Source organism: Toxorhynchites rutilus, chromosome 3 (assembly GCF_029784135.1).
Source record: "Toxorhynchites rutilus septentrionalis strain SRP chromosome 3, ASM2978413v1, whole genome shotgun sequence".
In the NCBI taxonomy this organism is placed as follows: Eukaryota; Metazoa; Arthropoda; class Insecta; order Diptera; family Culicidae; genus Toxorhynchites; species Toxorhynchites rutilus.
Genome location: NC_073746.1, coordinates 57,603,009 through 57,630,955, shown reverse-complemented (window position 1 = coordinate 57,630,955; position 27,947 = coordinate 57,603,009). Strand labels below are relative to the sequence as shown.

The 27,947-nt window shown below is 37.8% G+C and overlaps 2 protein-coding genes across 5 annotated transcripts in view; one reads left to right on the top strand and one right to left on the bottom strand.

Annotated features, from left to right (window-relative positions):
* LOC129774829 (cyclic nucleotide-gated cation channel subunit A) overlaps positions 1 to 27,947 on the bottom strand; it is a 342,729-nt gene that overhangs the window by 6,237 nt on the left and 308,545 nt on the right. For all 3 annotated transcript variants that reach the window (XM_055778838.1, XM_055778840.1, XM_055778839.1), the window contains 4 exons: positions 25,408 to 25,602; positions 25,135 to 25,345; positions 24,934 to 25,074; positions 24,547 to 24,697 (listed from right to left, as the gene is read on the bottom strand). In XM_055778838.1, coding sequence (XP_055634813.1) covers positions 24,547 to 24,697; positions 24,934 to 25,074; positions 25,135 to 25,345; positions 25,408 to 25,602 — 698 coding nt within the window. The remainder of the gene's footprint in view (positions 1 to 24,546; positions 24,698 to 24,933; positions 25,075 to 25,134; positions 25,346 to 25,407; positions 25,603 to 27,947) is intronic.
* LOC129774830 (uncharacterized) lies at positions 10,868 to 13,131 on the top strand. 2 transcript variants are annotated; one of them, XM_055778842.1, is made up of 5 exons: positions 10,868 to 10,952; positions 11,013 to 11,575; positions 11,637 to 12,129; positions 12,187 to 12,306; positions 12,367 to 13,131. In XM_055778842.1, the coding sequence occupies exons 2-5, from the start codon at positions 11,198 to 11,200 to the stop codon at positions 12,816 to 12,818; spliced, it is 1,443 nt and encodes a 480-aa protein (XP_055634817.1). In that variant the 5' UTR covers positions 10,868 to 10,952; positions 11,013 to 11,197; the 3' UTR covers positions 12,819 to 13,131. The 2 variants fall into 2 exon arrangements, with proteins under 2 accessions (XP_055634817.1, XP_055634816.1); XM_055778841.1 differs by having other exon boundaries at positions 11,637 to 12,306.

The window sequence follows — 27,947 nt, the reverse complement described above, 5'->3', positions numbered from 1 at the left end:
ATTTGAGCTACGAAAACAGTGTCAATCCACCTAGACGTGCGATGGAAATGTTCCATTTTAAACCGATAAAGTGGTTCTCAGATTTTCGTGAAAAGTGGTGGTTTTGTTCTTTATCGCAAAACATTAGACCATTTTAGAGTTGCCCAAAAAATATTTTTTTCCCATTGTTTCTAAAAATGATTTTTTTTAAATTCATTACTTCTGAGCTACTGTACCGATTCGGATGACCTACATCTACGGATATCTACATTTCCATTTTGGGGTGGTCCGAAAGATATTTTTTTTTCATTTTTTTCCAAAAATTACTTTTTTTTAAGAACTCATAGCTTTTGAACTCCTGACCGATTCAGATGATCGATATACCAATTTGAATCCACATGAAATACAACATATGCATAAAAATTGGATTGAACGAAAACTGAAAACATGTTAACTTTGAAAAATCACTCGAAAACGGAACAAACACCTCTCTGATATTCGGATATGTTATATAAAAAAACTCAGCTTTCAAGAAAAAATATAAGAAATATGGTGATCTTAGTTCCGAAACCATTTAAGCTATGAAAAACAATTACAATCAATAATTACGAAAACAAAATCTGTTTTTTTTTCAAGTGCATTTTTTAAACAAAACTAGCTCATTGACTTCAATTTGATATATCGATCATTTAAATCTGTAATATAATATTGAAATTCGAATGGAAAAAAAAATTATGTTTAAAATCAGTAATGGCTCATGGCAAGACTTTAAAGAATCATTCTATCCAATACTAACAATTTTAGTAGTTCTGTATAATGCTGGACATGAGATTTTTTCTGAGGTGTTATTTGATGGCTATTTACACATAAAATTTTGATGAATTATTAAATAATAACTATTTGTACGACAGTTAAGTATTATGCATTGGAAGTTGTGGAAATATGTCTCCTATTGAACGACTTACAGCTTTCAAAAATATTCGCAATATTTGTCAAGATATTACTAATAGTTACTTTCTCCATTTTTGACCCAATTTCACCCCCATAACCCATTTCCATCCCGATCGATGGCACATCATATCACAATTTCTTGTATTAACTTATATCCTTGAAACAAGTAGGATGAGGTAGAATTCGGAACCACAAATAATCAAAAATGATTTGGTGTCCGTTCCTCACGATTTAACTCAAGAACGGAGCGACGGTTTTAACAGTCAGTATCAGGTTTGACGCGTCATAGTCTGCGTCAGGTTTCTATGTCAAACAAAATAATTCTACATCGCGGGTATAGATCACGTACATAAATATAATTTCTGTGGGAATATGAGTATTTGAAATGATTTAAATCAAAAATCAATTGTGGATGGGACCAAGTTCGCCGGGTCAGCTTGTAATTCAATAATAATTTAAAGCCATTACCACCTTTTTCTTGTATTTATTTGATTATGCAGAAGTGCATTTTTGAACACATATCTAAATAGCTTAGATCTACATAGATCTATAACTACAGAAATATATTTTGGATAAAAATAGCATTTTCGCCTAGATGTTCGGAACATTGTTTGTAGATGATTATAATAACTTTCTAGTGATATATATATTCAGTATCTGTTTGCTGTGAGTGCTATCTTGGGAAGTTCGTGTGGTTACTGTAGTGAATTGATCACATTAGGTGCTAAGTTCTGCTTATTTATAGAGAAGCGAATGGAGAACGGACAAGTGAATTCAGGGAAATTAAGAGGGCAATACAATAACATAGTTACTTCTAAGGGGCTGTCCACATACCACGTGGACAACTTTAGGGGGGTAGGGGGTAAGAGAATGTCCACTCTTGTCCACGGATAGGGGGGAGGGGGTGTAGACTGAGTCCACGTGGACAGGAAGGAAATCCTCTCTGTATTTATCAATAAACGGATTGAGCCACCTGAGAGTGATGCCCAGTCAAACGTTCATATATTTTTTCTCATATCATGGATCTTCTTCAGTGAAATCTGTATTATAAAAATGTCTCACGTAAATTGTGAATGACCAACTATTTCCTATGATCGAACTTTTATAGTTACGGGGTATGCATAGCCCTCATAGCCAAAACTATAAAAATTAAACGATTCCATAATAGTTGAGATTTCATGATATGCGTAAATGATTTTCCATCAAATATAATTTTTTATACATTTTGTTATATCTCGAGAACAGTATATGATAACAATGTCTGTATAGTTTTTCATACAGAAATGCTTGTAAAATCATGTTTCCAGAGTATTTTCATTCCATTGATTTCTATGAATCAATATTTATATTTGCATAAGATTGTCTATGCATAACTATTTAGAAAGTACGCTCCTTAGAATAATTATACTGTTCATTTGAAAGATAAGAAAATTTCGCATAGAATGCAGTTGTAAAACTTTCAAATTAATGGAACCCAGAATCAACTTTTAAATGTAAAGAATTTTGTGTTTTCAATTAATTTTCCAAAAATGCATGGTAAACTGGATTGTTTCTATCAGCCAAATTGAATCTCTCCAACCACTTCTTGCTATTTTCCACTAATTTAAATGTGTTCACAACAGAATTTTATGCAAAATTTCTTCAAATCAAAGTAATTCAATCGTGCAAAATAGCGCATTTTTGAATTAAAGTCAGTTTAAGGAAAAAACAGGAAGTGGGTTATATCTATGGTATAACCGCAAGGGTGACGTAGGACTATCGTTGATTTAGAAATCATTTGTTTGAAGTTGAATCTAAATCCTTTCTGAATGAATGAATAAATGAATATTTGGGGGACTTCGAAAACGAGAGCGTTACACGTTGGAGGCACAAGGTTTTATGCATCCAATATAGGATACGAAAAACCTTGTTCTGAAGAATAATCTTCAGAAGCTTTCCTGCTAACTGCACTTGATTGACAAATCACAAAACCAAATGTATTACATGGATATTTTATGGATAGAAAACATTAAAATAAACTCTTTCACGTGAATGTATTTTTAAATTCCCAGAGGAACTGGCAGATTATTTTCAGTAACGATTAGATATTTCCACATTTTCCTCGATACTGGAAGCCACTGGTGGGCTAAATGCTAACTCGATAACCACCTGTTAATAACACTTGATTGAAACATATTTGGACACAGTCACATGGACACATGGATAGAAAACATTAAAGTAAACTCTTTCACATGAATGTATTTTTAAATTCCCAGAGGAACTGGCAGATTATTTTCCGAATCATTCTCGATGCTGAATGGCATCCAAACGGAAAGAATTCCGTGCGTGTATGTGTGTGTGTATCGGCTGCTTCGATGGTCACCTTCTCTTCTCCTGAAGGATCGGCTTCTCTGTGCTCCCTCACAGTTTCAAACAAACTGCTTGCGTTTGTTTGCGGGCAGATCTCGATCCTTCGCCGTCAGGCACCCTCAGCATCGATGTTGTCTTGTCGATGTCCTCACGAAAAATGAATGCGTCTCACCACCAGAATATCGCTTAAGTATGCTTTTTGTGCGTGATTGAATCGAGAGAAGGCGCGGTTTACGATGGCAATTTGGAAGGCAAACTAGAGGGGAATGAACTCTCTGAGCTCGGAACTTTCGGCGACTGAGCAATAATCGATTGCGCGCGCATACAATATTGGATACGGAAATATCCTACTGATGGGGAAGAATAATCTTCAGAAGCTATCCTGTTAATTGCGGATGATTGAAAAATCACAAAACCAAATGTATTTGGTCACAGTGTTACATGGATAGAAAACATTAAAGTAAATTCTTTCACATGAATGTATTTTTAAATTCCCAGTGGAACTGGCAGATTATTTTCAGTAACTATTAGATATTTCCACATTTTCCTCGATACTGGAAGCCCACCAGTGGTTAATGCTAATTCGATAACCACCTGTTAATAGCACTTGATTGAAACATATTTGGTCACAGTGTTACATGGATAGAAAACATTAAAGTAAACTCTTTCACATGAATATATTTTTAAATTCCCAGAGGAACTGGCAGATTATTTTTAGTAACGATTAGATATTTCCACATTTTCCTCGATACTGGAAGCCACTGGTGGACTAAATGCTAATTAGATAACCAGCTGTTAATAGCACTTGATTGAAACATATTTGGTCACAGTGTTACATGGATAGAAAACATTAAAGTAAACTCTTTCACATGAATGTATTTATAAATTCCCAGAGGAACTGGCAGGCAGATTATTCTCCGGATCTTTCTCGATGCTGAATGGCATCCAAACGGAAAGAATTCCGTGCGTGTATGTGTGTGTGTAGCGGCTGCTTCGATGGTCACCTTCTCTTCTCCTGAAGGATCGGCTTCTCTGTGCTCCCTCACAGTTTCAAACAAACTGCTTGCGTTTGTTTGCGGGCAGATCTCGATCCTTCGCCGTCAGGCACCCTCAGCATCGATGTTGTCTTGTCGATGTCCTCACGAAAAATGAATGCGTCTCACCACCAGAATATCGTTTAAGTATGCTTTTTGTGCGTGATTGAATCGAGAGAAGGCGCGGTTTACGATGGCAATTTGGAAGGCAAACTAGAGGGGAATGAACTCTCTGAGCTCGGAACTTTCGGCGACTGAGCAATAATCGATTGCGCGCGCATACAATATTGGATACGGAAATATCCTACTGATGGGGAAGAATAATCTTCAGAAGCTATCCTGTTAATTGCGGATGATTGAAAAATCACAAAACCAAATGTATTTGGTCACAGTGTTATACTTATGACAGACATACAGCTGTACTAGCGTTGTACTTCGAAAATTGTATGTCTGTCACCATGTACAGCGCTAGAACCATGCAAGCAACTCGGTACAATCGCTGTACCTGTACCGACCTGTTTTACCGCTGTACATGGCTACAGTTGTACTGTGCGCAGCGCCATAGACGCTTAGTGGTGGGTAGCATGAACAAGCAGAATCAAATCACTTGATAAACGTTCTTTTCATTGACTTTCTCTTGAGTTAATAACTCAGATTGGAAACTTGTTTGTTGTGTTTGATAGTTTAGACACTAAATAAAAACCTTTTTCATTGAAATATGTGGTGGAAATTGGAAAAATATCTGATTGTCAGTTTGACATACGGTACAATGTACAACCAAAGTATATCTGTCATGGTACGATGGTACCTGTACAACGCTGTACACGTACATCGCAAGTACAGCTGTATGTCTGTCCCTGGTATTACATGGATAGAAAACATTAAAGTAAACTCTTTAACATGAATGTATTTTTAAATTCCCAGAGGAACTGGCAGATTATTTTCCGAATCTTTCTCGATGCTGAATGGCATCCAAACGGAAAGAATTCCGCGCGTGTATATATGTGTGTAGCGGCTGCTTCGAAATCTTCCCGGGGAACCGTTGGTGGCATCACTCTCCTCCTGATGGATTCCCTTCTGGCCTAAGGTGCACAAACAGGCTCTTGGTGACACCGTTCATCCGCGCTTTCATGATAAACGAAGAGCTTCACCACAACAGCGACAACATGCTCCAATCGCTGTTCAATTAGAACTGAGTGGATTTCCGAGCGGCGCTCGCTTATATACCGATTGGTGATTTCAATAGCCTGTTTTGAAAGCAATTTTAAGACTATTGAAACAAGTTTTTGGATTGGATCAAAAAGTAACAAGTATAGAACGCGTAGACATTTTATCTTTCGAATGAAGTGTTTATCATGCCATTTCGTTCAGTTGTTTAGGAGCTATTAACGCTCAAAATCTCGGTCTCCGGCGTAACGCTTTCGTTTTCGAAACTTTGATTTTACACCCCGGTATAGAAATGAAAGACGTAGTCCTACCTCAAAAAAACGGTCTCAAGGAAGAGTTCAATAATTCTTTCGTAGTTAAGATTTGATCATAAGCGTGAAAGATTTTTTATGATCCCCTATCTCCTAAAATATTCCGGATCAGCTACCTAACAACCTATATACATAACAATATTTTAAACAGATATAATAGTTTTCAATATTTTATTCAATTTATGAGAAAGTTTTTTAATAGTTTCAACATTTATAAAAAAATAATAGAAGGTTAATAGATTTCTCAAGAGAAATGTTTCAATCTGGCAACAGGTTTCAGGCAATTTTTTGAAAAAAATGAACAAAATTTTCATAAAATGGGGAGGATTGTGGCAGCGGAGGATTAATTTGGCGTTGAATTGCTCTCTGGTAAACTGTGACGTTAGTGATGTTTTGATAAGTATTTAAGCGGTGGAATTATAATACAAATAACTTCTCGTGCAAGGTTAGTAAAAAAATTATCGTCGTGAGTTTTCTGATGTATTTCCCCATGATCATTTTGGAAGCTATCTAGACACTCAATGCAGAATGGTCAATAGGCAGTTGAAAAATAATAAAAATATATAGATATTGAAAATAATTATTAGTAGGTATTAGTACCCTTTGAAAATTCCCCGAACTATTGCGGAAAAGGTTTATATTGCGCTGATGACTAAAAATGAATTGATAGTGTAAATGAACCGCCATTCTCTGTGGCGATCGTATTCCGAAGTAGGCAAAGAACTACACTCGACAAAAAAAAAGAGGAGCAAAATGCGACAACGAAAGTTTTGAGTGATCTTTGAAACACTGTAATTCTGATATAAAATAATGCATTCGCCAAAGCAACAACTGGACGATGCTTTAAATATTTCCAAGATTGGGATGAGAAGATTTGACCATCGATTTGCTGTGCGTTCATTATTTCATGAAATATTCTTAATTCGAAATCAAAGGATAATTTTTCATTCGATAGAAAATACCACTGTAGTAAATAGTTCTACTGAAACTCTCTATGAATCAAATGGAAGCGAAATAATCATGTTGATTGGATTGCTTTTAAGAATGTATTTTCAAAATCTATGCATATAAAATTGTTCTGTTCGTTTTTGTGCGCTTCAAAAACTCGAGCTCTGATGGAGCTCATATTATAACAAAACATACGAGCCACTTGCTACTGCCAACGCCTCAAGAAGCTTTAATGAAAGAAATACAAAATAAATAAACTTAAATTGAATTCAAATTTAACTTAAATGGAATTCAAATTTAATTTATGCGCAATTCAGTTATTTCCTGAATTATTCTAATAAAATAAAGAAAAATGTCGACGTGGACAACAGGGGTATGGGGTATGAAAATGTCCACGCTTGTCCACGAAGGGGGAGGGGGGAGTCCAAAATCGTGCTTTTTCTGTCCACGTGGTATGTGGACAGCCCCTAATTGTTATTTGACTATTCCTCCAGTTTTCGCCGTAATTTGGTCATAACGATTAACTTTTTTTTAACTTAAACTTTTTTTGGGTACATCAAAAGTGATGAACTGCATTAAGCTTCTTAATTTAAGAGAAAATATAATCAACACGTTATTATCACTGTAACTCTGATATTGATATGCTTAACTTCATACATGCTTTTGATAGCACTATTAACTGACAACCCCATATATATATTTTTTTCAAAACACTTTCAAATGTTTTTTTTTGCTGAGTTTGGTTTGGTTTACATTGACAATAAAACGAAACTAGCAGCAATATAGTTCAACTCACCCACGACACCACTTAATAAGCTGACGACGTGTGCGAAGTTATCGTCAGATACGTTTTCCCTCCACAGAGAGATATATATTTTTTGCCAATGTCTTCACAACACTCTTTCAGCTTTCCCTACTTCGCACGTTTCATTCGAGTGGATGGATGAAATCCATTTATAAAAAATCACTCATTTCGTCGAAGATTCAATATGGAAGTATTTTTTGTCATGAAAATCAACGGTTTCATGATGGATTCACTCCGGCGAATGTGGTCGGTTAGAGTGCTAAAGAAATCGAGATTTACCAACTTAGCATTCCAAGCAGCAACGTTCGGTTTCCCTCGTTCTGATGCGAAATGGGGTAACAGTTGTGTGATAAAATTGAAAAAAAAAAAGAGCTATGCATTCATTGAAATAAAGAACAGCAAGCGTAAACGTTATACTAATCAACACTAGATGTTAATCTATTTAGATGAAATGAAACCCTTCCAACATTACTTGAGTGGTACTTTTGTTACATCGAGAGAACGATGGACGGAGAATACAAAGCGACACCAATTAAGGCTCTCGAAACTTTACAAAGCTCCCACAGATCGCCGTGAAGCTTATAATCGAGTTTCGGTTTCCATCCCGGAACCTCTGTCGGGCGTGAAATGACGCTGCCCTCTGGGACGACTACTTTGCATACACATGTTTCCGCTGTCCCTGTTCCGTCGCCATAAATAATAGGATTATCGTGCGGGAGAGCAGGATGTCCTTGAACCTATCCGGTAGCACCCACACAGGACAGCTAGACGTGTAATCTTATACATTTCCCGCAGTCACTGAACCCGAATGTTCTATTTTTTGTTGCCACTTTTTCTGGGAGGAAAATCTCGTGTAGCTGTAACTGTATACGAGGCGTGAGACGATAATGCGGGCTATCCGAATTTTTATCTCTCATCCTGTCGGCTTTTTATATGGTGGACCGTATCGGGTCGAGATGAATGGCATCGTAATTAAATTGAACTCAGGATTTTTCTGGCGGGGGAGATATTCATTCGCTGGGATGGTGGTTTGTGTTCTCAGTGTGAGGGTACTGGATGGTTTCAAGGGTTTCTGAAAATAATCTCTAATTATTATTCGGCATAGTCCAAATTGAAGATTATTCTGAGTCTTTTCAATTATTGCAATTTGGGCAATCCTATACATCTAATAAATTTTTTTGAAATATCGATAGAACTAGTTGCGATGCATTGAATTGGTCCATTTAAAATAGAATATTAGTACGATGGTTTCACTGCAGTCTTAGACACGTGTATTTGTTTTTCTTACTTACTAAAAATTAAAAAAATAATAAGGATAGTTTTCTCCCTCTAGTGTATTGCTTACATTCTGTCAATTTAGTTTATTGACGAATTTCATGCCAACTCGACCGGCCATTGTCAGCAGCATTTCAGATTGCAGCGAAACTTTGTGGGTGTAGAGACATTGGTCATTTGAGAAACTTTGTATACCTGAAATCTCTAAAAATGAAATAGACTACTTTTTGAAATGAGCAGAAGTTTTAACTTAGGATTACGTTTTTCGGGAACATATTGGGGATATAAATTGAAAAACCAAAATCGATTCTATTGTGGAAAATTCCCAATTTCAAACGCTTAATGCTCAATCATTTCATGATTGATTGATGAAATTTTTGCGTCAATCGATTCCGACACTCCGTAACAATTTTTTACACTGAAGAAAATATATCATGAAACTGACTATCGAACAATAGAAAAATCTCAATCGTTATTCAAACGAAAACATCGCGTTCTGATCGGTCGAAAACGAAGATACAAGCTTCCTCATTTACACACAATTATTGATTAATCATTTCTTGATGGATTTATGAGATTGCTGCATTAAACGCAGGGGATACGTACCTCGTAAAAAACCCGCGTTAAGTGGAAAATCCGCGTAAAAAAACCGCGTTAATTGGGAAATCCGCGTAAAAAAACCAAGTTATCTAAAATTTACGTAACCATCGTGATAGAGTGCGGCACTAATTTCCATCATAAGCGCTAAGTTCTTTCGCAAGCACAGATTACCGTCATATGCCCTAAGCAGTCTTCAGAAAACAAACGCAGCGCTGCGCTTGAGTTGAATTTTCATCAGCGCGCGCTCAAAGAAAACTCGTAGAGGAGATGTGTTTAAAACGCCCCTACCGGGCAATTTGACCCGCTTGAATTGCTCGGAAACCAGCAAGAATATAATTGGAATTGTTATGATCAATCATGAAGGCTAATGATAGTATCCTACTACGCAAGTTTGACATTTGTAACGTTCTTTTAAAAAAAGATAAAAATAAGTTTCTCTCGAGATGATTTTAGATGTAATTTTTTACATCATTACTGTAAGGTTTTTGTTGATAAAACCCGATTTGGAGGCGATAATTTGAAGTCATATTTAGTGAATTGAGTGACCGGTGAATGTCTGAAATGGAGAAAACTGTGAGAAAGGATACATTTCCTTCTCAATTTGATATTTTCCGCATCAGCTTAACTTCGGGCAATACGGCATACCCTCGACCAGGGCAGTTTGCTCCCTTTTGACCAGATAATATTCTCATGAGAGAAACAGCTCATATGCGAGTGATGCCAGATGTTTTTTCAAATATCTCTACATGACACAAACAATTGTGTTTAAATTTAATCATAATGATCAAAAATACGCACATCATAAGGTTATTTCTATATAATGTTCTAGAAATCAAATATACAAATGTTTTCCCATACTTTAAAATAAGTTTAATATGTTTTCACGGAATCAAATAACTTCAAAATGATAACATGCCTTCACATCTGGCATCTATATTGTGTGCTCAGAGAAGGCGGAAAAAAGAGTGCAGAGCGAACTGAGAGAACCCTTTCACTGAAGGAACTAATCCTTCTCCTAGCTGGCGGGCATGAAGGGAATACCATGATGGACTATTGGGAAGAATAAATACATTTTCTAAATAAAAAGATTAATGAAAATTAACTATTTCTCAACAATTAAAAGTTCTATGTAATAGCGTAATACATTTTCTGCCAACGGTGAAAAAATATTGGATGAAAATAGTGTCTGATAATAATTTCATATAATAACAAAGGAGGCCTAATTCTAATATGAATATATTCTTTCAATAATAGTTATAGAAGGCTCAGGGCTCTGTGTTTTAGGAATTCAAAAAACAACAAATCATTATTTTCATTCAAATTTTAACGATCTCGAACTGCCGTAAACGTGCTAATCTAAAGAAAGCGTCTTCACTTCACAGCAATTCTAATACGATATAGATGTCGATACTGTACATTAGATATACTATACATCTCTCTCCTCTCTGCGAAGGAATGGTGTCGCTGTCAAAACAGGTTTGAATAAGTGTTTTCTTTTCCAATTATCACACCGGAAAGCAGTTGAAGAAAAAGGTAAGAAATTAATTTCTAAATAAAATATGTTCCACTGATTGATGTGTTTTCGTCTTCTAGATGCCACGAAAAACAGATCGCATAATACGAAGACGGTTGTGGACAGTTGAAAAACTATCAATGGCTATAAAAGCCAAAATGGATTGTCCAGAATCCAGGCATCAAAATTGCATGGCATTCCGAAACGCACTCTAATTCGTTATTTGAAAAAAACTGATAATTCTGAGAAGATTATATTGGAGCGGATGGGAAGTTTTTCAACAGTTTTCTCGCCACATCAAGAAGAGCAGCTAGTGATGTATGCCATCGAAATGGGAGAATGTATTCATGGATTAAGTCCGAGTGAAATACGTAGTCTAGCTTTCCAGATGGCTGAGAAAAATGGAATTCAGCATCCATTCAATAAAGAAATCAGACTTGCTGGGGTGGATTGGCTAAAATGTTTCCTTCGACGAAATCAAGCTCTTTCCCTTCGCAAACCGGAAAACTCCTCTCTCGCACGAGCAAGAGGCTTTAACCGGGAAATTGTTGCTCAGTTCTTTGATCTTCTGGAATTGATTTACAATGAGCATGCTTATTCACCAAGTAGAATATGGAATGCTGACGAGACTGGTGTCAGCACGGTATGAAGAGCAATAGAGTCATGATAAATGTGATCATTATTATTTCTGTTGTATATTTTAGGTTGAGTCGCGAAACAAAAAGCTTGTGGCAAGAAGAGGTCAACGGCAAGTTGGCAGACTGGTATCGACAGAAAGGGGCACCAATACAAGAATAACGATGGCTATGTCAGCATCTGGCCAATTTCTCCCCCCATTCTTTATTTTCCCACGCCAACGAATGAATGGTGCGTTAAAAACGGGAGCACCTCCAGAATCGGCATTTACATGCAACGTAAGTGGTTGGAGTACGATCGATACATTTTCGCTTTGGTTTGACCATTTTATGTTGTTCGCTCACCCGACTGCTGATAATCCGGTACTACTTATCCTGGATGGCCATACAAGTCACACAAAAAATTTAGATGTTTTGGAGAAAGCTAAACGAAATCATGTTCGTATCATATCTATTCCTCCTCACACTTCTCATAAGACACAGCCTCTTGATGTTACCTTCATGGGACCGTTCAAAGCGTACTATTCAAAAGCATTAAGCACATTCATGAAACTAAACACGGGTAAACACGTAACGATCTATAACGTTGCTGCAATGGTCAACGAAGCATTTATTGCAGCTGGAAAGCTTTCCATAGCTCATAATGATTTTCGAAAAACCGGCATACATCCATTTAATCGGCAGGTGTTTTCCGATGATGATTTTGCACCTTCGCACATTCTAGGACGTCCATTCAACGGTAACAATTTTTTTCATTTTTCCGATAATATTGTTGTTATGATTTGTATTGCCATTTCAGATAAGAAAGGAAACGATACAGATCCATCTAACGACGCTAGTCTTGCATTCGGTGATTGTATAATTGAAGCAAATAGTGTTCCCACGAAATGGAACATAGATGACAGAACCTTTGATTTCATAGACGAATACGGTTTGTTCACATCGCTAGTTGTACAAGAGTACGATGATAATGGAAACATTATCTCGGCGCATAGTGAGGAAACAGAAGAGGAGCTAGCAAAATCTATGAATTTACCTATATTTGATCATATTGACACCAACTCAGTCAATCTGGTTACGAACGAGGCTCTACATAAGAATCAACAAGAATTATTATTGGCTGATAGTCTTCATAATCGCAGAGAAAAACGCAAAACCGCAAAAATAAACTGTCCGATAACCAAGAGAATGTTGCTTCATTTGTATCTTTTATTCAAACAAAACACCGTCGATGGGATCATGAGTTCCTGAAAGCGCCGAACCGATCTAGGAATTTCGATGCTTTACTATCGGACAAAAATATCGTTCAGCTTACTCAAGTGCGGAACCAAAGGAAACGCAAGACTAGTCGGAAGGAGCAGCAATGCATGGACCTAACATCATCCCCATACCGAAAGCAGCTTAAGCAGAATCAAGCATCCAAAAAAAAAAAGCAAAAATATTAAGAAAAGACCTGCAAGAAATCCAAAATCTAAGGAAGACGACAAGCTGGAGGATGTCATGTGCCATATATGTGGTTTGCTTTTCAGTACTTCAACGAACGGAAATGGATGGAAGAGATGTATTACATGCAAAGAATGGTTTCACATTGAATGCATTAACATAGATGATGATTCCGTTATTTGTCATGTATATGTATTTAATTGAAGTATCTACATGAATTTGTTGAACATTTTTGATTCTCAAATAAAAGAAGTTGAATATTGAAGAAACTATATAATGTATTCTTTAGAAATTTAAATATTTTAAATAGAAATAGAGTGCGATATTATTCCGACCAAATTCTTGTGGATTTTTTCAATAATCTCCCGAATGTATGAGGTACTACAGCTGTTTCATCTCGAGAACAGCATTTGTTGCTGAATGCTGTATGTATGTAGGTGTTTATCCTCACACTTTTTGATGTACTGAGTAGATTTCGTAATAGCACTATATTCTACTATTCTGGATCAAAAGAATATGCTTTCTGTGGGAATATATTCGCCACTACGAAACGGAACAGAAACGATACTAAAATTATAAATGAAAATTACCATTTCAGTGGTATTATTAGAGAAAATATAGTTGATTATAAATTAGCACTACGTGTTTGAAGTATTCGAAGAATATTAAGGAATTATTTTCACTCGAATTTTGATAATTCTGAACTGCTTTCAAGTGAGACAATCCGAAACAGGGTATGTTTACACCACGCAAACTCAAAACAATATGTAGATGTCTACACTGTTCCTTTGTTTTGATCGCGAATACCGTAAGACCGATTACACTTTATCCGGTTTCTGCCGGACCGGTTTCAAAAAACGCCGCTGGGATTGGACGGAGAACCGGATAACAATGTGAAAGAGACCTCGCGCTACACAAAACCGTACATCTCTTATATACAAATACACTACACAAAACTGTACATCTCTCACATACACATGCATGCATTTATTTATATAGTGGATTGACAGGTACACATTGCTGCAAATATTCCGACTACATGCAGCTGATTGCAGACCGAAAATTTTAAAACCACAGCTGCTGCGGCAACCACGAGCGTCAGGAGCATGGTCAAAGTAAGGGCAGCCCTCACGGACATTAGCGCATTCTGGATCATAACGGTGTTCTTGCAGCACCTATCGTAAATACTTCCGCCCCACTTTAGAATAACTAAATTTTGTCCAGTTGCGGTGTAGTCATTCATACGCTCAGTTATTTTGTTTCTAAACATACACAAATAGCATGATTTTTTCACACGTTCTGTTGCCACATATTGGTTCAACAGTCCCAGCTTGTTTCTGTACACAATTTTAAGACCGAAAAAATAATAACATTCCGTAAGAAGCTAGCGGCACTATTTATTTATATGTGTAATGTGTTCATTTCCTGTGATTATCTTGGAATTCGTCTACGAGATAATATATGCCCTTCCATTCATACTAGAGTGTTTTTTATTTCACCATTACAGTAGAAATATGTACGATTAAAATAACATCATAATTCCTTCCTAAAAATAACATCATGATTCCTTCAAATTCTATCCCATTGCTGCATCCGCAGATCCTCGTCCAGAAACGGGCTCAGCATATGCCGCAATTCGTCGAGCACCTACTCCTGGGGCAGCGGTAGCTTCTCGAGCGCATAGCAAATCAACGCACAGCTATTTATACGCGGATCTTGGGCAAAGAATGCCTGACTCAGATATTTTGATTTGAGATTTGGGTGATTTTGTTATGACAGAACCGATGCTTCGGTGTCGGGCATCTCGATCACCGATCACAGATCGGACATTTTGGGCTAGAGTTCCTCAAGCCGAGCCTCGACCACCTCGTCGTCGATCGCGTCCCGAATCAGGTCAAACTGTCTGAAATACCCAATAAGAATATTAGGAGAGCTATTTTTGATGTGCTCAAATAAACAAAGACTGACCTCCTCATAAAATCTCGATAAAGTCGCTCAAAATATGCCCCTTGAAGAACCAGTTGGAGATTTGTTTGACATCATCGAACTTGTTCAGTAGCGAATCTGTGAACAATACAAAAACGGAAGATAATTTAAGAACTCGTTCAATTTGTCGAAAGACACCACCCACCGTTGATAGCACTGTCCACGGCAATATGCTTCATGATGATCTCGTGCACCTGTGACCATTGCTTCCCTTCGTGCAGAACTTGCATCACCGAATTTGTTCCACAGTGCAGGTCGTTGCCGAAGAAGCGAAAGAAAAATTTCGGCATCCATATCACTTTCAAATTCTAAATTGATTTCAAAATGAACAAACGTCAATAGCACACACATACTAATTCATGGGGCTAAAAATTGCCTGAATTGAACTAATACTAACAGACATGACAAACAACCGTCAATTCGCGTTGATGGCATGGAGTTTCGTGTTCCGCTGATAGTTATAATGGATTTCCAGGTGTAGTAAACACATGTTTTAAAAATAAAAGTATGAATGAAAATGAACTTCTTCTTATGAAACATGTTCTTTATGTAATAGAGTAATACGTTCTATTGCAAGTAAGGAAAACCCCCTGAACAAGAATTGTGTTTGATAATGATTTTATATTACAATTGTGAGTTTTAGTGAAAATGTGAAGAAAATTATACAAAAATGGTTAAGTAAGAATTAGTATTACGGGTTTTCAGTAATTAAATAACATGAAGTAAATATTTTCATTAAAAATTTGAACAACCCAAAACTGTCTTAAGGTCCGATAATCTTATAGAGAATGATTTGCTTTCCCAAACCGATGTCTCCACCAGACGTCGACACTATTCTACTGTCATCGCGTATAATGCTTGTCCGGTCACCGGACATTGCAGTCGCAGTAGACGGCTGCATCACGGCGCCGTATAAAGGTTGGTACGGTCGAAATTTGCCATTTGGGTTTCAAACCGGTCCGGCGGAAACCGCATAATGTGTAATCGGCCTAATTCTCTCTTCTCGCATTCACATTGGCTATTTCTCTGAGCTTCACGGTTACTGAGAAAATTCATAAGCACGACAGCGCAAAATGTACCCGGCGCAGAACTCAGGTACTAAACATTTCTTTTCACTTGTGTGATGCGCGTCTCATTCTATACACACACACACACACACACACACACACTCATACACATCAATTCTAGCGCCCGCTTTTTTTTTTTTTCCAAAATATATATTTTTATAAAGGCTCATATGGCGTTAGCCTCACGGGGCCGGGAGTTCAATACAATTTTTCTTATTATCTATGTTAGTAATATGTAACCGATTACTCGCGGTTGGCTCGAGGTTAGTATTACAAGTGTTTTCGTAATTGGGATGTTGCTGTCTCCAATGCTCTGTACGTGTGCCCGACACGGGATACTTCCTATTGGGATGCAGCTGACCATTAATCAGCAACGCCCCCCTAGTCTGTACCTCATATCTAGCGTGGTGCGTCTTTCTCGACTCGAGGAATCCAGGATAGAATGGTCACTAGCCGGCGCAATCATCAGTTCGTGTAGAGTTGTCATGATCGGTACAACCTTTGGCTCTTGTTGAATGATCAGTGGACTGCACAACCTTTGGCCCGTGTGTCTGTAAAGAGTGTGTGTATGTATTGCCGCGACTAAGTAAAAGTTTATCGATCGGATAGGAGGGATATGAAACGGGGACACAACGAAGGAAACATCATTAAACGTTGACATCGGCGTTTCTGAGGAACAGGTATAGATGAAGCAGAAAATCAGGATCACGGCTACCTAAGATATCCCGGACGGGGATATCCGATTGTCTGCCTTGTGCTCTTAGTGCACGTGATCCTGATTTTCTGCTTCATCTATACCTGTTCCTCAGAAACGCCGATGTCAACGTTTAATGATGTTTCCTTCGTTGTGTCCCCGTTTCATATCCCTCCTATCCGATCGATAAACTTTTACTTAGTCGTTCTAAGCAAAGCATAAAAACAACAGCGCGCCCTCATTTGAACTGTATACGCTTGTGTGAAGAAAAATATCTCAACAGAGACAGCAATCCAGATGGAAGCGCGCAGCACGGCGCGTAAGCACGGCGCAAATTTCAGCGTAAAACTCAGCGTAAATCTCAGCGTAAATCTCAGCGTAAAACTCAGCTTAAAACTGGGCTTGCGCCCACGGCGCTGCCAACCAAACATTTCATCTGTGTTTCGGAGCGTGCTCATTCGCCAGAGCGCATGTGTGCGCAAGGAGTGGGAGCTCAACTGGGTACAAAAATGTTGCGCATCAGCACCGAGTTGCATTCTGAAGACTGGCTCTAAGAGAGCATGAAGAAGAAATGTGAACTGAGAGAGAGATGTGATATTGCCCAGGCTTTTTTTTACACGGTACCCGGGTACCAAAAAAACCGCGTTAATTGGAAAATCCGCGTAAAAAAAACCTGGGTGTATTCCATAACAATTCATTACAATGAATGAATTAATATATTTTATGAAACTATGTTTCATGTGTTTCTGAAAATCGAGTTTCCGTTATGTTTTTTGTTATGCTTAAGGTAATACACTATGGAAAATTGAATAAAAAATTCAAAATATTTCACACTTAAAATGTTTTCTGAGATGTCAACTTTACTGTAGTTTTTGTCCCAGGTTTGCCCGATGCTCCGTTCCGAAGTTACAAGCCAATTATTGGAACTAATCGTTTGAGTAAGGAGCGCGGATCCAAAATTCAAAACTCGTTTGTCTCGAAACCATGTTTTGCAAACTGGTGGGAGTTCTGTATTCGGAAAGGTCCATCCGATTTTGATTACATAGTTTTTCCCAGATTCTCCACTCAATTTTCTATCATCATACGTAGGATTTTTTTGACATTCTGAAGAATATAATTTGGGTGAATATTTTTGTCTCGATTTTTTAGGCAAAAACGTCAAAAATCAATATTTTGAAAAAATCCCACGTACGATGACAGGAAGTATATCCAAGATTACGTGAAAAAATAATTGGTTGAAATCGGTCCACTATGAAAACTTGTATTACTCCCACCAGTTTACAAGGTTTTGGCTGCAATGGTTCAACAAACCGGTTGCGGCTATTCAGGGGACAGTCCAATTGACACCAATATATTTTTTGTTTGTTAAGTAATATATAGCTAACAAAACTGTGATATCAGACTAATCATGGTAATTTATTTTCTCGTGGAAAATATCTCTAAAATTATGGAACCTGCGTAACTCAATGCACGGTTATCACTGACAATCCAAGCAGGCTGTGGTGGCAATATGTGCTCATTTGTGAGGGGCTTAGAATGCAAGGGGTGTAAGTGACTTGATCGATTTATCTTCATCAACTTTTTCTTTAGTTAATAACTCAACTGCAAAAACGTTCCAATGTGAGTTTACTATAGAATCCGATAGATGAGGTTCTGACCTATCTCCCACATTGTCTAATACAGCTGGAAATGAGTTTGCAGCTAAGTTATGACCAAAAGAGAGAGTCGATGTAGAGAAATCGATCAAATCACTTACACCCCTTCCAATCTAATCCCCTCATGTGAATGTGCACTTGTTCGAGCCCAATTCGACCGCTCCGGAATAATAGTATCGATGCATGCATCGAGCGCATATGCGGTAGATTCTCTGTGATGTTCATTCCCGACAAGCCAATTTGCAATGCTAGCACCTTCCGCTCGCTTACATCACACGTTCAGTTAGCTGGTAAGAGGAGGTAGCATTCGTGGATTCCATCCCTCTTCTCGTTTGGTGTTCATCGAAGTAACATCGTTGCCGGCGAGCGTTTAGCGGGAATGGCTTGTCTTTCTAACGACAGGTGAAGGAAGAGTAATGGAGTAGAGTCCACAAGGACCCTTCTCAGGGCTAGAGACGAATGAACAGAAAAAGTTTAAAGTCTCTATAAACCAAATAAGGTTTAATCAAATTATCCGGAGGAATCTGAAGCAATTCATGAATTCGATAAAAACAAATCTTCTAGTCGAAATTTCAAAAAATGTTTTTTTTGTTGCATTCAATCCATTGTTTGGGCTACTACGTGTAGGCAGTGTTGCCTAACGTACTGATTTATATGGAAAGGTACAGATTGTTTTGTTATTTTTGGTACAGATTCTGTACGGTACAGAGTACAGTTTTTCGTCAAAAAGAACAGATTGGTACAGATTTTCTCCGCGGGTGAAATTTCTTACATTTGAACAAAGCTACAATAAGGTACATGATTACTTTTACGCCACAGTTTCGCTTGGTGCGGCAGCTTGAATCTTTTAAGAAATGATAGGATGCAATCTAGATTCAGAAAAACTATGTATAAGCATCATCAAACACACGAATGACGAGTGAAATGTAAATGTGATATTTTTAGTAAATAAATGAGTATTTTTTATGCTATTAAAATGCAGGTTTCTCTACAACGAATATTTTCCATGGTACTGATTTTTGGTACAGATTTTCGGAAGAAAAAATATAGATGGGACTTTTTCACTCCTCTGGTACAGATTAAAATGTGGCAACACTGCGTGTAGGTATTATCGTGTTACCGGGTTAACAGAACTGACTATCGATTTAGAGGTTCGAAAGGGCACACTAATCGCGTCTTGTCAAAAAGTACTAATGGTTTTATTTAGCCGGTTACACTCGCTCAAATCCACTTGTCCATTCCCGTTTTCATCCTTTATAAACAAGCAGCACCTGTTGGGATCAGTTCACTACAGAATCCACACAAATTTCAACGAGGGAGAACTCACGATCATAAGATATTTGATATGCATCACCTGGCGGTATAATTATTACGACTCACCACAGGCAATGTTTCAGACAAGTATAACATCGCCAAACTCAAGTTTTAGAATGCACTATAAGATGATGGCTCTTAACGTATTTAGCTAAATGTAATAAACGACAGAATAAAGGCGACCGATCGATTAGAAATAATAATAAAAATAGTAAAAGTTTCATCAATAAGGATTTGTATGTACATTTATCAACATCGATAAAAGAAACCCAGAGAATGTCGAGGTTTTCGTGGTAATGTTGGAATAAATATCTGATTTTTTTTTTCCAATTATTTACTATTGAAAAAAGAAAGAAAATAATTAGAGGTTCCGGATTCATTCTACCGCTACAGCACTTACAAGCCGTTCGAAGTTCAGTTCAATTCATATAAAAGACGGTTTTTCAAGGGCCATCATTTGTAGCATTAAATTAGTTGAATTTACGGATTTCTGAACAGTTACAAAACTCAATTCAAAAGAAATTGTTTTCAAAGTCCTACGTAAAGTTTCCGTCCGTGCCGCTAGGCACAGACTCTTCTACTTTTTTTCCAATTTGAAACATGTCAAGAACACACACACAAAAATCGACTGGCCGAGTAGAACATTTTTCTTTTTTTTTAAATGATGATGGTCCCACCTCATTCCCCTACAAAGGTATGAGCGGGAAGAGTTATCCTATTAATCATTATTATATTACGGTATTTATATTCTTCATCAACTAACCAGTATGCAAATTAAATTGAAAGGAAAACGGACTGGTTATCTCGCAGACATATATTACTAATCGAAAGAACAATATAAGCCATTATCTGATCGTATTTATTCCATGGCATGTCGAGAGAATTTCCAACCCGGGAAGACCCTAGACCGATCGGGAATTGAACCCAATACCTATGTCAGTATTAGCCACGAATTTACAAGGGAATTCCCGCTTTATCAGATCCCCGGCCACGATGCTATCGTTTCCGAGTTCAAGCAGCTGAGCAAACCCAAGCCTAATTCTAGCCGATACTTCAGGCCCATTACTTATCCCAAGGCATGTCAAGAAAGTTTCCGACCCGAAAAAATCCTTGACCGATCAGGAATTGAACCCAATACCTATGTCAGTATTAGTCTAGAATTTACAAAGGAATTCCTGCTTCACTGGATACCCGACAACGGTCTGTTAATCATTTTCGAGACCAGACAGCTGAGCAAACCTAAGCCTAATTCCAGTCGATACTTCAGGTCCTACATTCAACATGGAGTGTAAACGTATCAACCTGAAATCTGCAATGAGATCCGCCACAACACAGAAAAATCTCGTTATAATTATCTGTTGAAAAGATGAATTTACGAGTATTCCGGTTGAGCTATCCCTAGCTTCACTCCGGTTTCCACATTAAACCCGTTGGAACGTTTTTATCTGATTCGAGAAAAAATTGTTTATGTTCAATCTCATGCTTCTCTAAGTGTGTAAACGTGCGCGGGCTCAGACTATTGTTTAAAGTTAAATTTGTATGTACGACTAAAGAAAAAAAATACGACTTAAGTCCGTAATAATTGATTAACATTGATTCTATACTGGGTTACACATTCAAATCATGCTTCAAAAACTCTTTACAAATACTACGGAACCTACGAAGATTTGTTGCTGTCTTTGCTTCATTTGGTAATGTATTGTAAAGTCGATATCCTCTGTAAAAAAGCGAATTTTGGGTACAAGTTCATGGTTCTGAGGTCGTTTGCTTGTTTTGTGTTATATCGATGCATGTCTCTTCCATACGCTATCGTGTTTTGTAGATAATTCGGTGTCAGACCGTTAGTCATCTTATATATGAACGTAAGCGTGCAGTACTTAATACGCTGACTCACTGACATCCATTGCAGGCATTCGAGCATAAATCTTCGTGGAGTTAGTCGATCACATCTCAATATAAGGCGCATCGCCTTGTTTTGCACAATTTGCATTTTTTGCATTTGCCTCTTATTTGCAAGAAATAGCACCCATCAATAGTTATATTAAGACCTTCATTGTCAAGATTTCGTGTGGATACTACCATGTACTTCGTTTTGTTTATGTTTAACTTGAGTTTCTTCCATTTCAACCATTCGTCTAAGTTTAGTAGTTTATGGTTCATCTTTATGTAGCAATCTTGCAATGTATCAGCTACAACGAAAATAATAGTGTCGTCAGCAAATAAATTTACGTCATTGCCATTTAACACCTGTTTGATATCATTGATATACAGCAAGAAAAGCAGCGGCCCCAGAACACTTCCTTGAGGCACACCCAGATTCACTAGTACCGCCAATGATTTACTGTCCCTATAAATAGTGATTTGTGTTCGTCCTTCCAGGTAACTTCCAAACCAGTTCAATACAGGTCCAGTTACATTATAATTGGAAAGCAAGTTTAGTAACTTATGTCGATCTATTGTTTCAAAAGCCCGTTTCAAATCAATAAAAACTCCCAATACTACTTTCTTCGCCTCTATAGACTGTTTCCACTTCAAGAGCAACAAATTGAGAGCCGTTTCACAAGAGTGATTTTTTGTAAACCCTGACTGTTCATCTACCAGTATCCCATTTTCCGTTATATGTTTAAATAATTGATCTTTGACAACAATTTCTAGAATCTTCTCGTATAGTGATAACATATTTACTGACCTACGGTCTTCTGGTTTGGATGATTTTGGATTTTTTGGAATCGGTATGACAACATATTTCTTCCAACTGTATGGGCATTCGCCACGAAGCATTGACTCATTTACTATATATAGTAGATTCTCTTTGATTAAATCAAATGCATCTACTAATACTGTTTTATTGATATCATTAACACCTGAACAGCTTCTCAAATCCATTACTATCTTCCTCAGTGTTTCCATGCTGATGGTTCTAAAGCATCTCAATTCTGAAGACAGACTAGGAAAAGCAAAATTAAGTCGATTTGTGGGAGATACTTCCAGTAGTATCCATACAAAAATGATATATATTCTAGAAACTATAAAAGATAAAAAGTTGACGCCTTCGACGAAAGTCCATATTTTAAAACTTTGTCGAGTACACTACATTGCTATCTTGACTTTGAACAAAATTATTATTAAACTTGAAAGAGTTGTTGTTAGATAAACTTTTTCCTATAAAAGTGTCTATCTTCCGATGTATGAATGATTTGATGGTATTTTTTTTTGAATGATTTTTTTTATTTTTGGTATATTTTTACTAAAATTCAACCAAATTCCTACATTTTTTTGGTCCAAATTTTGTAGACACTATATTTTTTGAGTTAGATTTTTTTTTGTACAACATTAAGATAAACTTTGGCCCTTTTCAAAAGATAGTCGATTTTTTTTTAAGATTTCAAGTATGCAAAGTTGCTTAAACGACCAATGTCTTACATCCACAACGTTTCACTGCAATCTGAGGTGGTGCTGCCAACTCCTAAGACAAGTTGGCAGGAAATTGTCTATTCGATTGCACAGTGATAGGCGTGATTTAAACAAATAGACTCCAAACAAAAGTTGAAAGTGAATTATCATTTCAGGAAGATAGAATATCGAAAAATGCATAGAAGTTTCTAATTTGGCAGGCAATCTGTATTTGTGGAAAAAGAAATAAATTTCTCTTGGCCGTAGGTGCACTTTGTTAAATTTCTATGAAACTAGTTGTGTTTTTAATTATCACTTATCTGTTTCATTATTTGAAGTTTTTGTTTTTTAAATTTTTTTTGCCTAATAAAATAGGAAAATACCTGAGCGAAAATTGCTTATGAAGAAATAAAAAGAATACATTGAAGAATTTCACCATAGAAAAGCTGTAACTAAAGAAATCGCCCCAGTTGATCCAATTCAGCTTTCATTCCGATCAATACATCCGATTTTATAACATGTGGCTATAGTTTCTACTCAGCCTTCATCACACTCGGACCCAATCGTTTGGATTGTAGATAATCACACAGTTCTTCTTAAACTGCGTGTAGCAGCAAATTGACGAATTTTACTCAATGTCTCAATAAAAACCATTTCGAGGAAAGACGCACCTATCCGAACTCAGTCTGCGACTCAATTGAGCTGGGGTGAAGCTTCCCGAGGCGTGACTGAAACGCCAATGCTGTATCCCCTATTGAGTGCAAGGTGAGCTAATCGGTTGGAAGTTGGACTGGTGAGTTTTTTCCCCAAGATTTCAGCTCGAACCGTGGGAAGTCACGTTTCCGCAGTTGTAATAGTAGTGCAATGGGGCTGAACAACGGCTACATCTTTTACACTCGAAGTGCGACCTAATGATGCAATTTAGGATCTGGTAGTGGGGGATTAAGAAGGTTCGTCGTGTTTTGGTCAGAAGGACACCAGGTGCACTGGAGGAAAGTGTTGAAAATGGTACTTTTAGAGTTTATTTTCATGAGAAGTCAGTGGCTTCATGGATGTTTCTACGTCAGTGCATACCACGCAATGCACCGGAAGGATTATTGCAATTATGAAGCAAATGGAATTGATCAGTCGCATGAGAAATTCGGTTTTTTTTCTCAGTTTTGTGTCATCTATAGTTTACCCAATTAGGCAGTGACTTTCACGCTTCTCAGGCGAAGGGAAGGGTTTGAATAATTCTAACTAATTGCAACGATAGAAATAGCTTTCATGTTTTCCTTCGACCCATTTTCATTCATCACCCAGCAAGCCCTAACTTTGTGTAAACACGTGAAATCCAATTTTCCAACAGAGAAAGTTTCCCGCCTTTGGGGCGACTTTACATGAAGGCACGGCAAGGCAAGCTGTTTACCATCAAAAAAGCTACTCACCTTTCCTCCAGTTTTGAGATGCGTTGTTTTAATTTGGCCTGACTGGCGGAATATTCGGCTAAAAGGCGAGCCAGCCGCAGGTTCAGGTTCTCCACCGTCTGTTCCAGCTTTGCTACACCGCTCTCCAGCGTATCCTGGTGCTGCTGGGCGCCTGTTGATTGTTAATTGAATTTTTGTTTTTAGCCTCAACGTCAAATTATTGTTTTCTTTGGTCGCGTTGTTGCTCGTTTCGCAGGTAAAGCAACAATGCAAAAAAAAAAGAGAGCCCAACCCAAACAGGGACTGTTGGTCAGATTTGGGTAACTTTTCCCATTTTGAGTGTGATGAAAAAATTATGCAATTTCATGCCAAACACTCCCGAAGAGAAGGGGGGAGAGCGATACTCACTTGCAAACACTGCTTCGTCCAGCAGACCATCCTTGCGTAATAATTGACACCCTCGTTCCGTTAGAGATGCCCGTGCTTCTGGGTAGTCCGCGAGTGTTTCCCATAAGTCACGTTTCGCCAAGCAAAACAGATCCGAATAACCTACAATTTCAATATTCGTTGGGTGTTGGCTGGTTTCAACTGCCATTTTTTTGCACCTACCGATTGATCTGACATTAGCAGTTCGTCGATTGCCGGTTCGATTACCGGCAATCTCCAGCACCGAAACTTCACCGAATACTGACCCCGCACCGAGAGTGGCCAGCACCGTCACCCCATCATCGGCCACAACCGAAAGTCGGCCCCGTTTCACGATGTACATCTCCTTCCCCACATCACCCTTCCGACAGATGTAATCTCCCGGGCTGAAAACCTGCAATTAAAATTATACTAACCATGCGAACAGGAGCATATCCGATGTGACTGTGAATTAACCTGCAGTTTCAGCTTTAGCACCAATGCTTCCAGCAGCCCCGGCTCGCAGTCCTGGAATATTCGTACCTGCCTCAGCGTGTCCATATGCACCCGGATGGCAATTTCGGCCTTCAGCTTGTCCGGGAGGGCAGCGAGGACACGTTCCTCGTCGAGGGCGCCACTCTGTGCCCAGGTATAAGCGAACCATCGGATAACCTGACCGGAGAAGGAAAGTACAGCAAATTGGATGAGAGCTGTTAGTGGAAATTGCCATGCCTCTCTTAGCATGTAATTTAGTATTGCAACAGTTACTAGGTTACTAATAGAAATGGCGCACACTCGTTCCGTTCCGGCAACAATTCCGCTGTAGAATGATATGGTGCAGTTTAAATTGAAGTTGGATCTACTTAAGAAATCATAAAATTCTCGATTAGATCACTGGAGCAGAACAATCAAGATGCCTTTCTTGGGATTATTGAAATACTGTAATATCGTGATATGTTTTCTTATTTAAGTGGAGTTACCAAACGCTTAAACGGTTTTCAATTTCTTGGAAAAACAGACGAAAATTCTGAAAAAAACATTAAATTCATTATTGGGGGTTAAAAACCAATCTTTGTCATTTTTCTTGTGCAAATTATATGCCCGTCTACAAGACCTCCAACAAGGCATGTACGCAAAGTGTTTCGAGGTTCGGATTTGATCGACGTGACCGTTTTAAGGTTCAGAACTTGAATGTCATTATTTAACCTTCTTTACATACAGGAAAGTTCTTAACCTGGTGTACATGATAAACGGTTCAATGCTGATCAGAGAGGGATAGATATATTTACGATTTGCTATGTGCCATTCGTGATTAGTAAACCGATTTGGGTCAGTGAGGCAGTGAGGCAGTACCTGGCTTGGCACCTAGAGCTTCTCACGTTACACATTGGGTTGGAAGTATGAATGGATTGGTTTGTGGAAAAGAGGTTTGTCACTACGAGTGGGGTTATGAAATAAGAATGGGTGGCGTTAATGTGTTTTATGGGAAACATAGGTTCTAGCGTAGGATAGGAATATCGGCACAGCACATGGGAAAAAGGATATCGATGTTCGATACTTCCTTATGTCCGGTAAAGTGTTACTGCCCACTAGAATCGCTCAATGGTCCCATAAAAATAATCGCCAATTATTTTTTATTTATTTATTTATTTCTATAAAATTCATAATACAAGTAACCTAATAATGGTTCTCAAAGTATGTATTACTACCGCTATCTATAAAGAATCTATTCACATAAATGCATTTTACACGCTCTTCTGAATTTATGGAATGATGTTGTTGATTTGATCGTTCGTGGAAGGCTGTTCCATAGCCTTATTGCTCGATGCTCAAAAGAAACTCTCAAAATATTTGTTTCACATCTTGGGAGTAGCAAATTATGCAAATTATGAGTTCGTGGAAGTGATGACGCAACGAAAAGGTTTTCCAAGTATTTTGGGGCATTTCTTAGCATTTTAAAAGTCATAGTGCACGTTCGGAAATCCAAATATTCGCTGTAGCTACAGTTGAGGATTGATTTTGAAAATTCAGAGATATGGTCAAATCTATTGAGTCCATACACAAATCTGGTAACTGAATTAAAAGCCAATTGCAATTTGCGAAAATTTTCGCTCATTGATTTGGCATAAAGTACATCTCCATACTCAAATAGTGGAATGATTAATGCTCGAACAAGTTTCAATTTGATATGCTGAGGGGTAAATTGTTTGAGAGCCACCAAGGTCTGCATCGCATAGTACACTTTTTGACACACTGCATTAGTCTGAGCTTTCCAGTTTAGGCTACTGTCCATTAAGATGCCTAGGTTTTTCACAACTTCCGAGTAACTTATGTTCTTGGTATCCATTTTGACAGACGGAGCTCCATGTACATCCATGTGTCTTGATTTAAAAATTATAGCTTGAGTCTTACAAGCATTGAGGATTAGTCCATTGTTATTGCTCCAAGAAATAATATTTTCAACATCAATGTTGATCATGTTTACAATGTTCGTTAAGTCATTCAGCTTACCTGATAGGTATAACTGGCAGTCATCGGCATACAGGTGAACCATGCAGTAGTTCATACGGTTAGGCAGGTCATTTATGAACATGGAGAATAGTAGAGGGCCTAAGATCGACCCTTGAGGTACGCCACTTTCAACCTGGACAATATCAGATTTTGTACCGTTGAAGTCAACATAATGAGAGCGGTTCGACAAATAGCTTGAAATCAATGCAACAGCAGATCCATGCAGCATAAAACAGCGTGCAAGTTTTTTGTAAAGTAACAGATGATTTATAGAATCATACGCTTTACTGAAATCAAGCAGTACTAATACAGTTAACATCTTTTTGTCCAGTGCGCGTCGAATATCGTTATCAATTTTTATCAAGGCGGTCGTAGTGCTGCCGTTTTTACGATAGCCTGATTGAAAGCGACAAAGTAGTTCATTCCTATTTAAATATTCGTTCAACTGGTTTGAAAGAATCTTTTCAAAAATTTTAGAGATGGTTTGGTTAATTGGTCGGTACTCT

Excerpts from the sequence above, each read along its gene's own strand:
- LOC129774830 (XM_055778841.1), top strand. The coding sequence starts at position 11,198 with ATGGGAAGTTTTTCAACAGTTTTCTCGCCACATCAAGAAGAGCAGCTA. Across the intron at positions 11,576-11,636 it reads ACGAGACTGGTGTCAGCACG|GTTGAGTCGCGAAACAAAAA; the intron begins GTATGAAGAGCA and ends TGTATATTTTAG. Across the intron at positions 12,307-12,366 it reads TCTAGGACGTCCATTCAACG|ATAAGAAAGGAAACGATACA; the intron begins GTAACAATTTTT and ends TTGCCATTTCAG.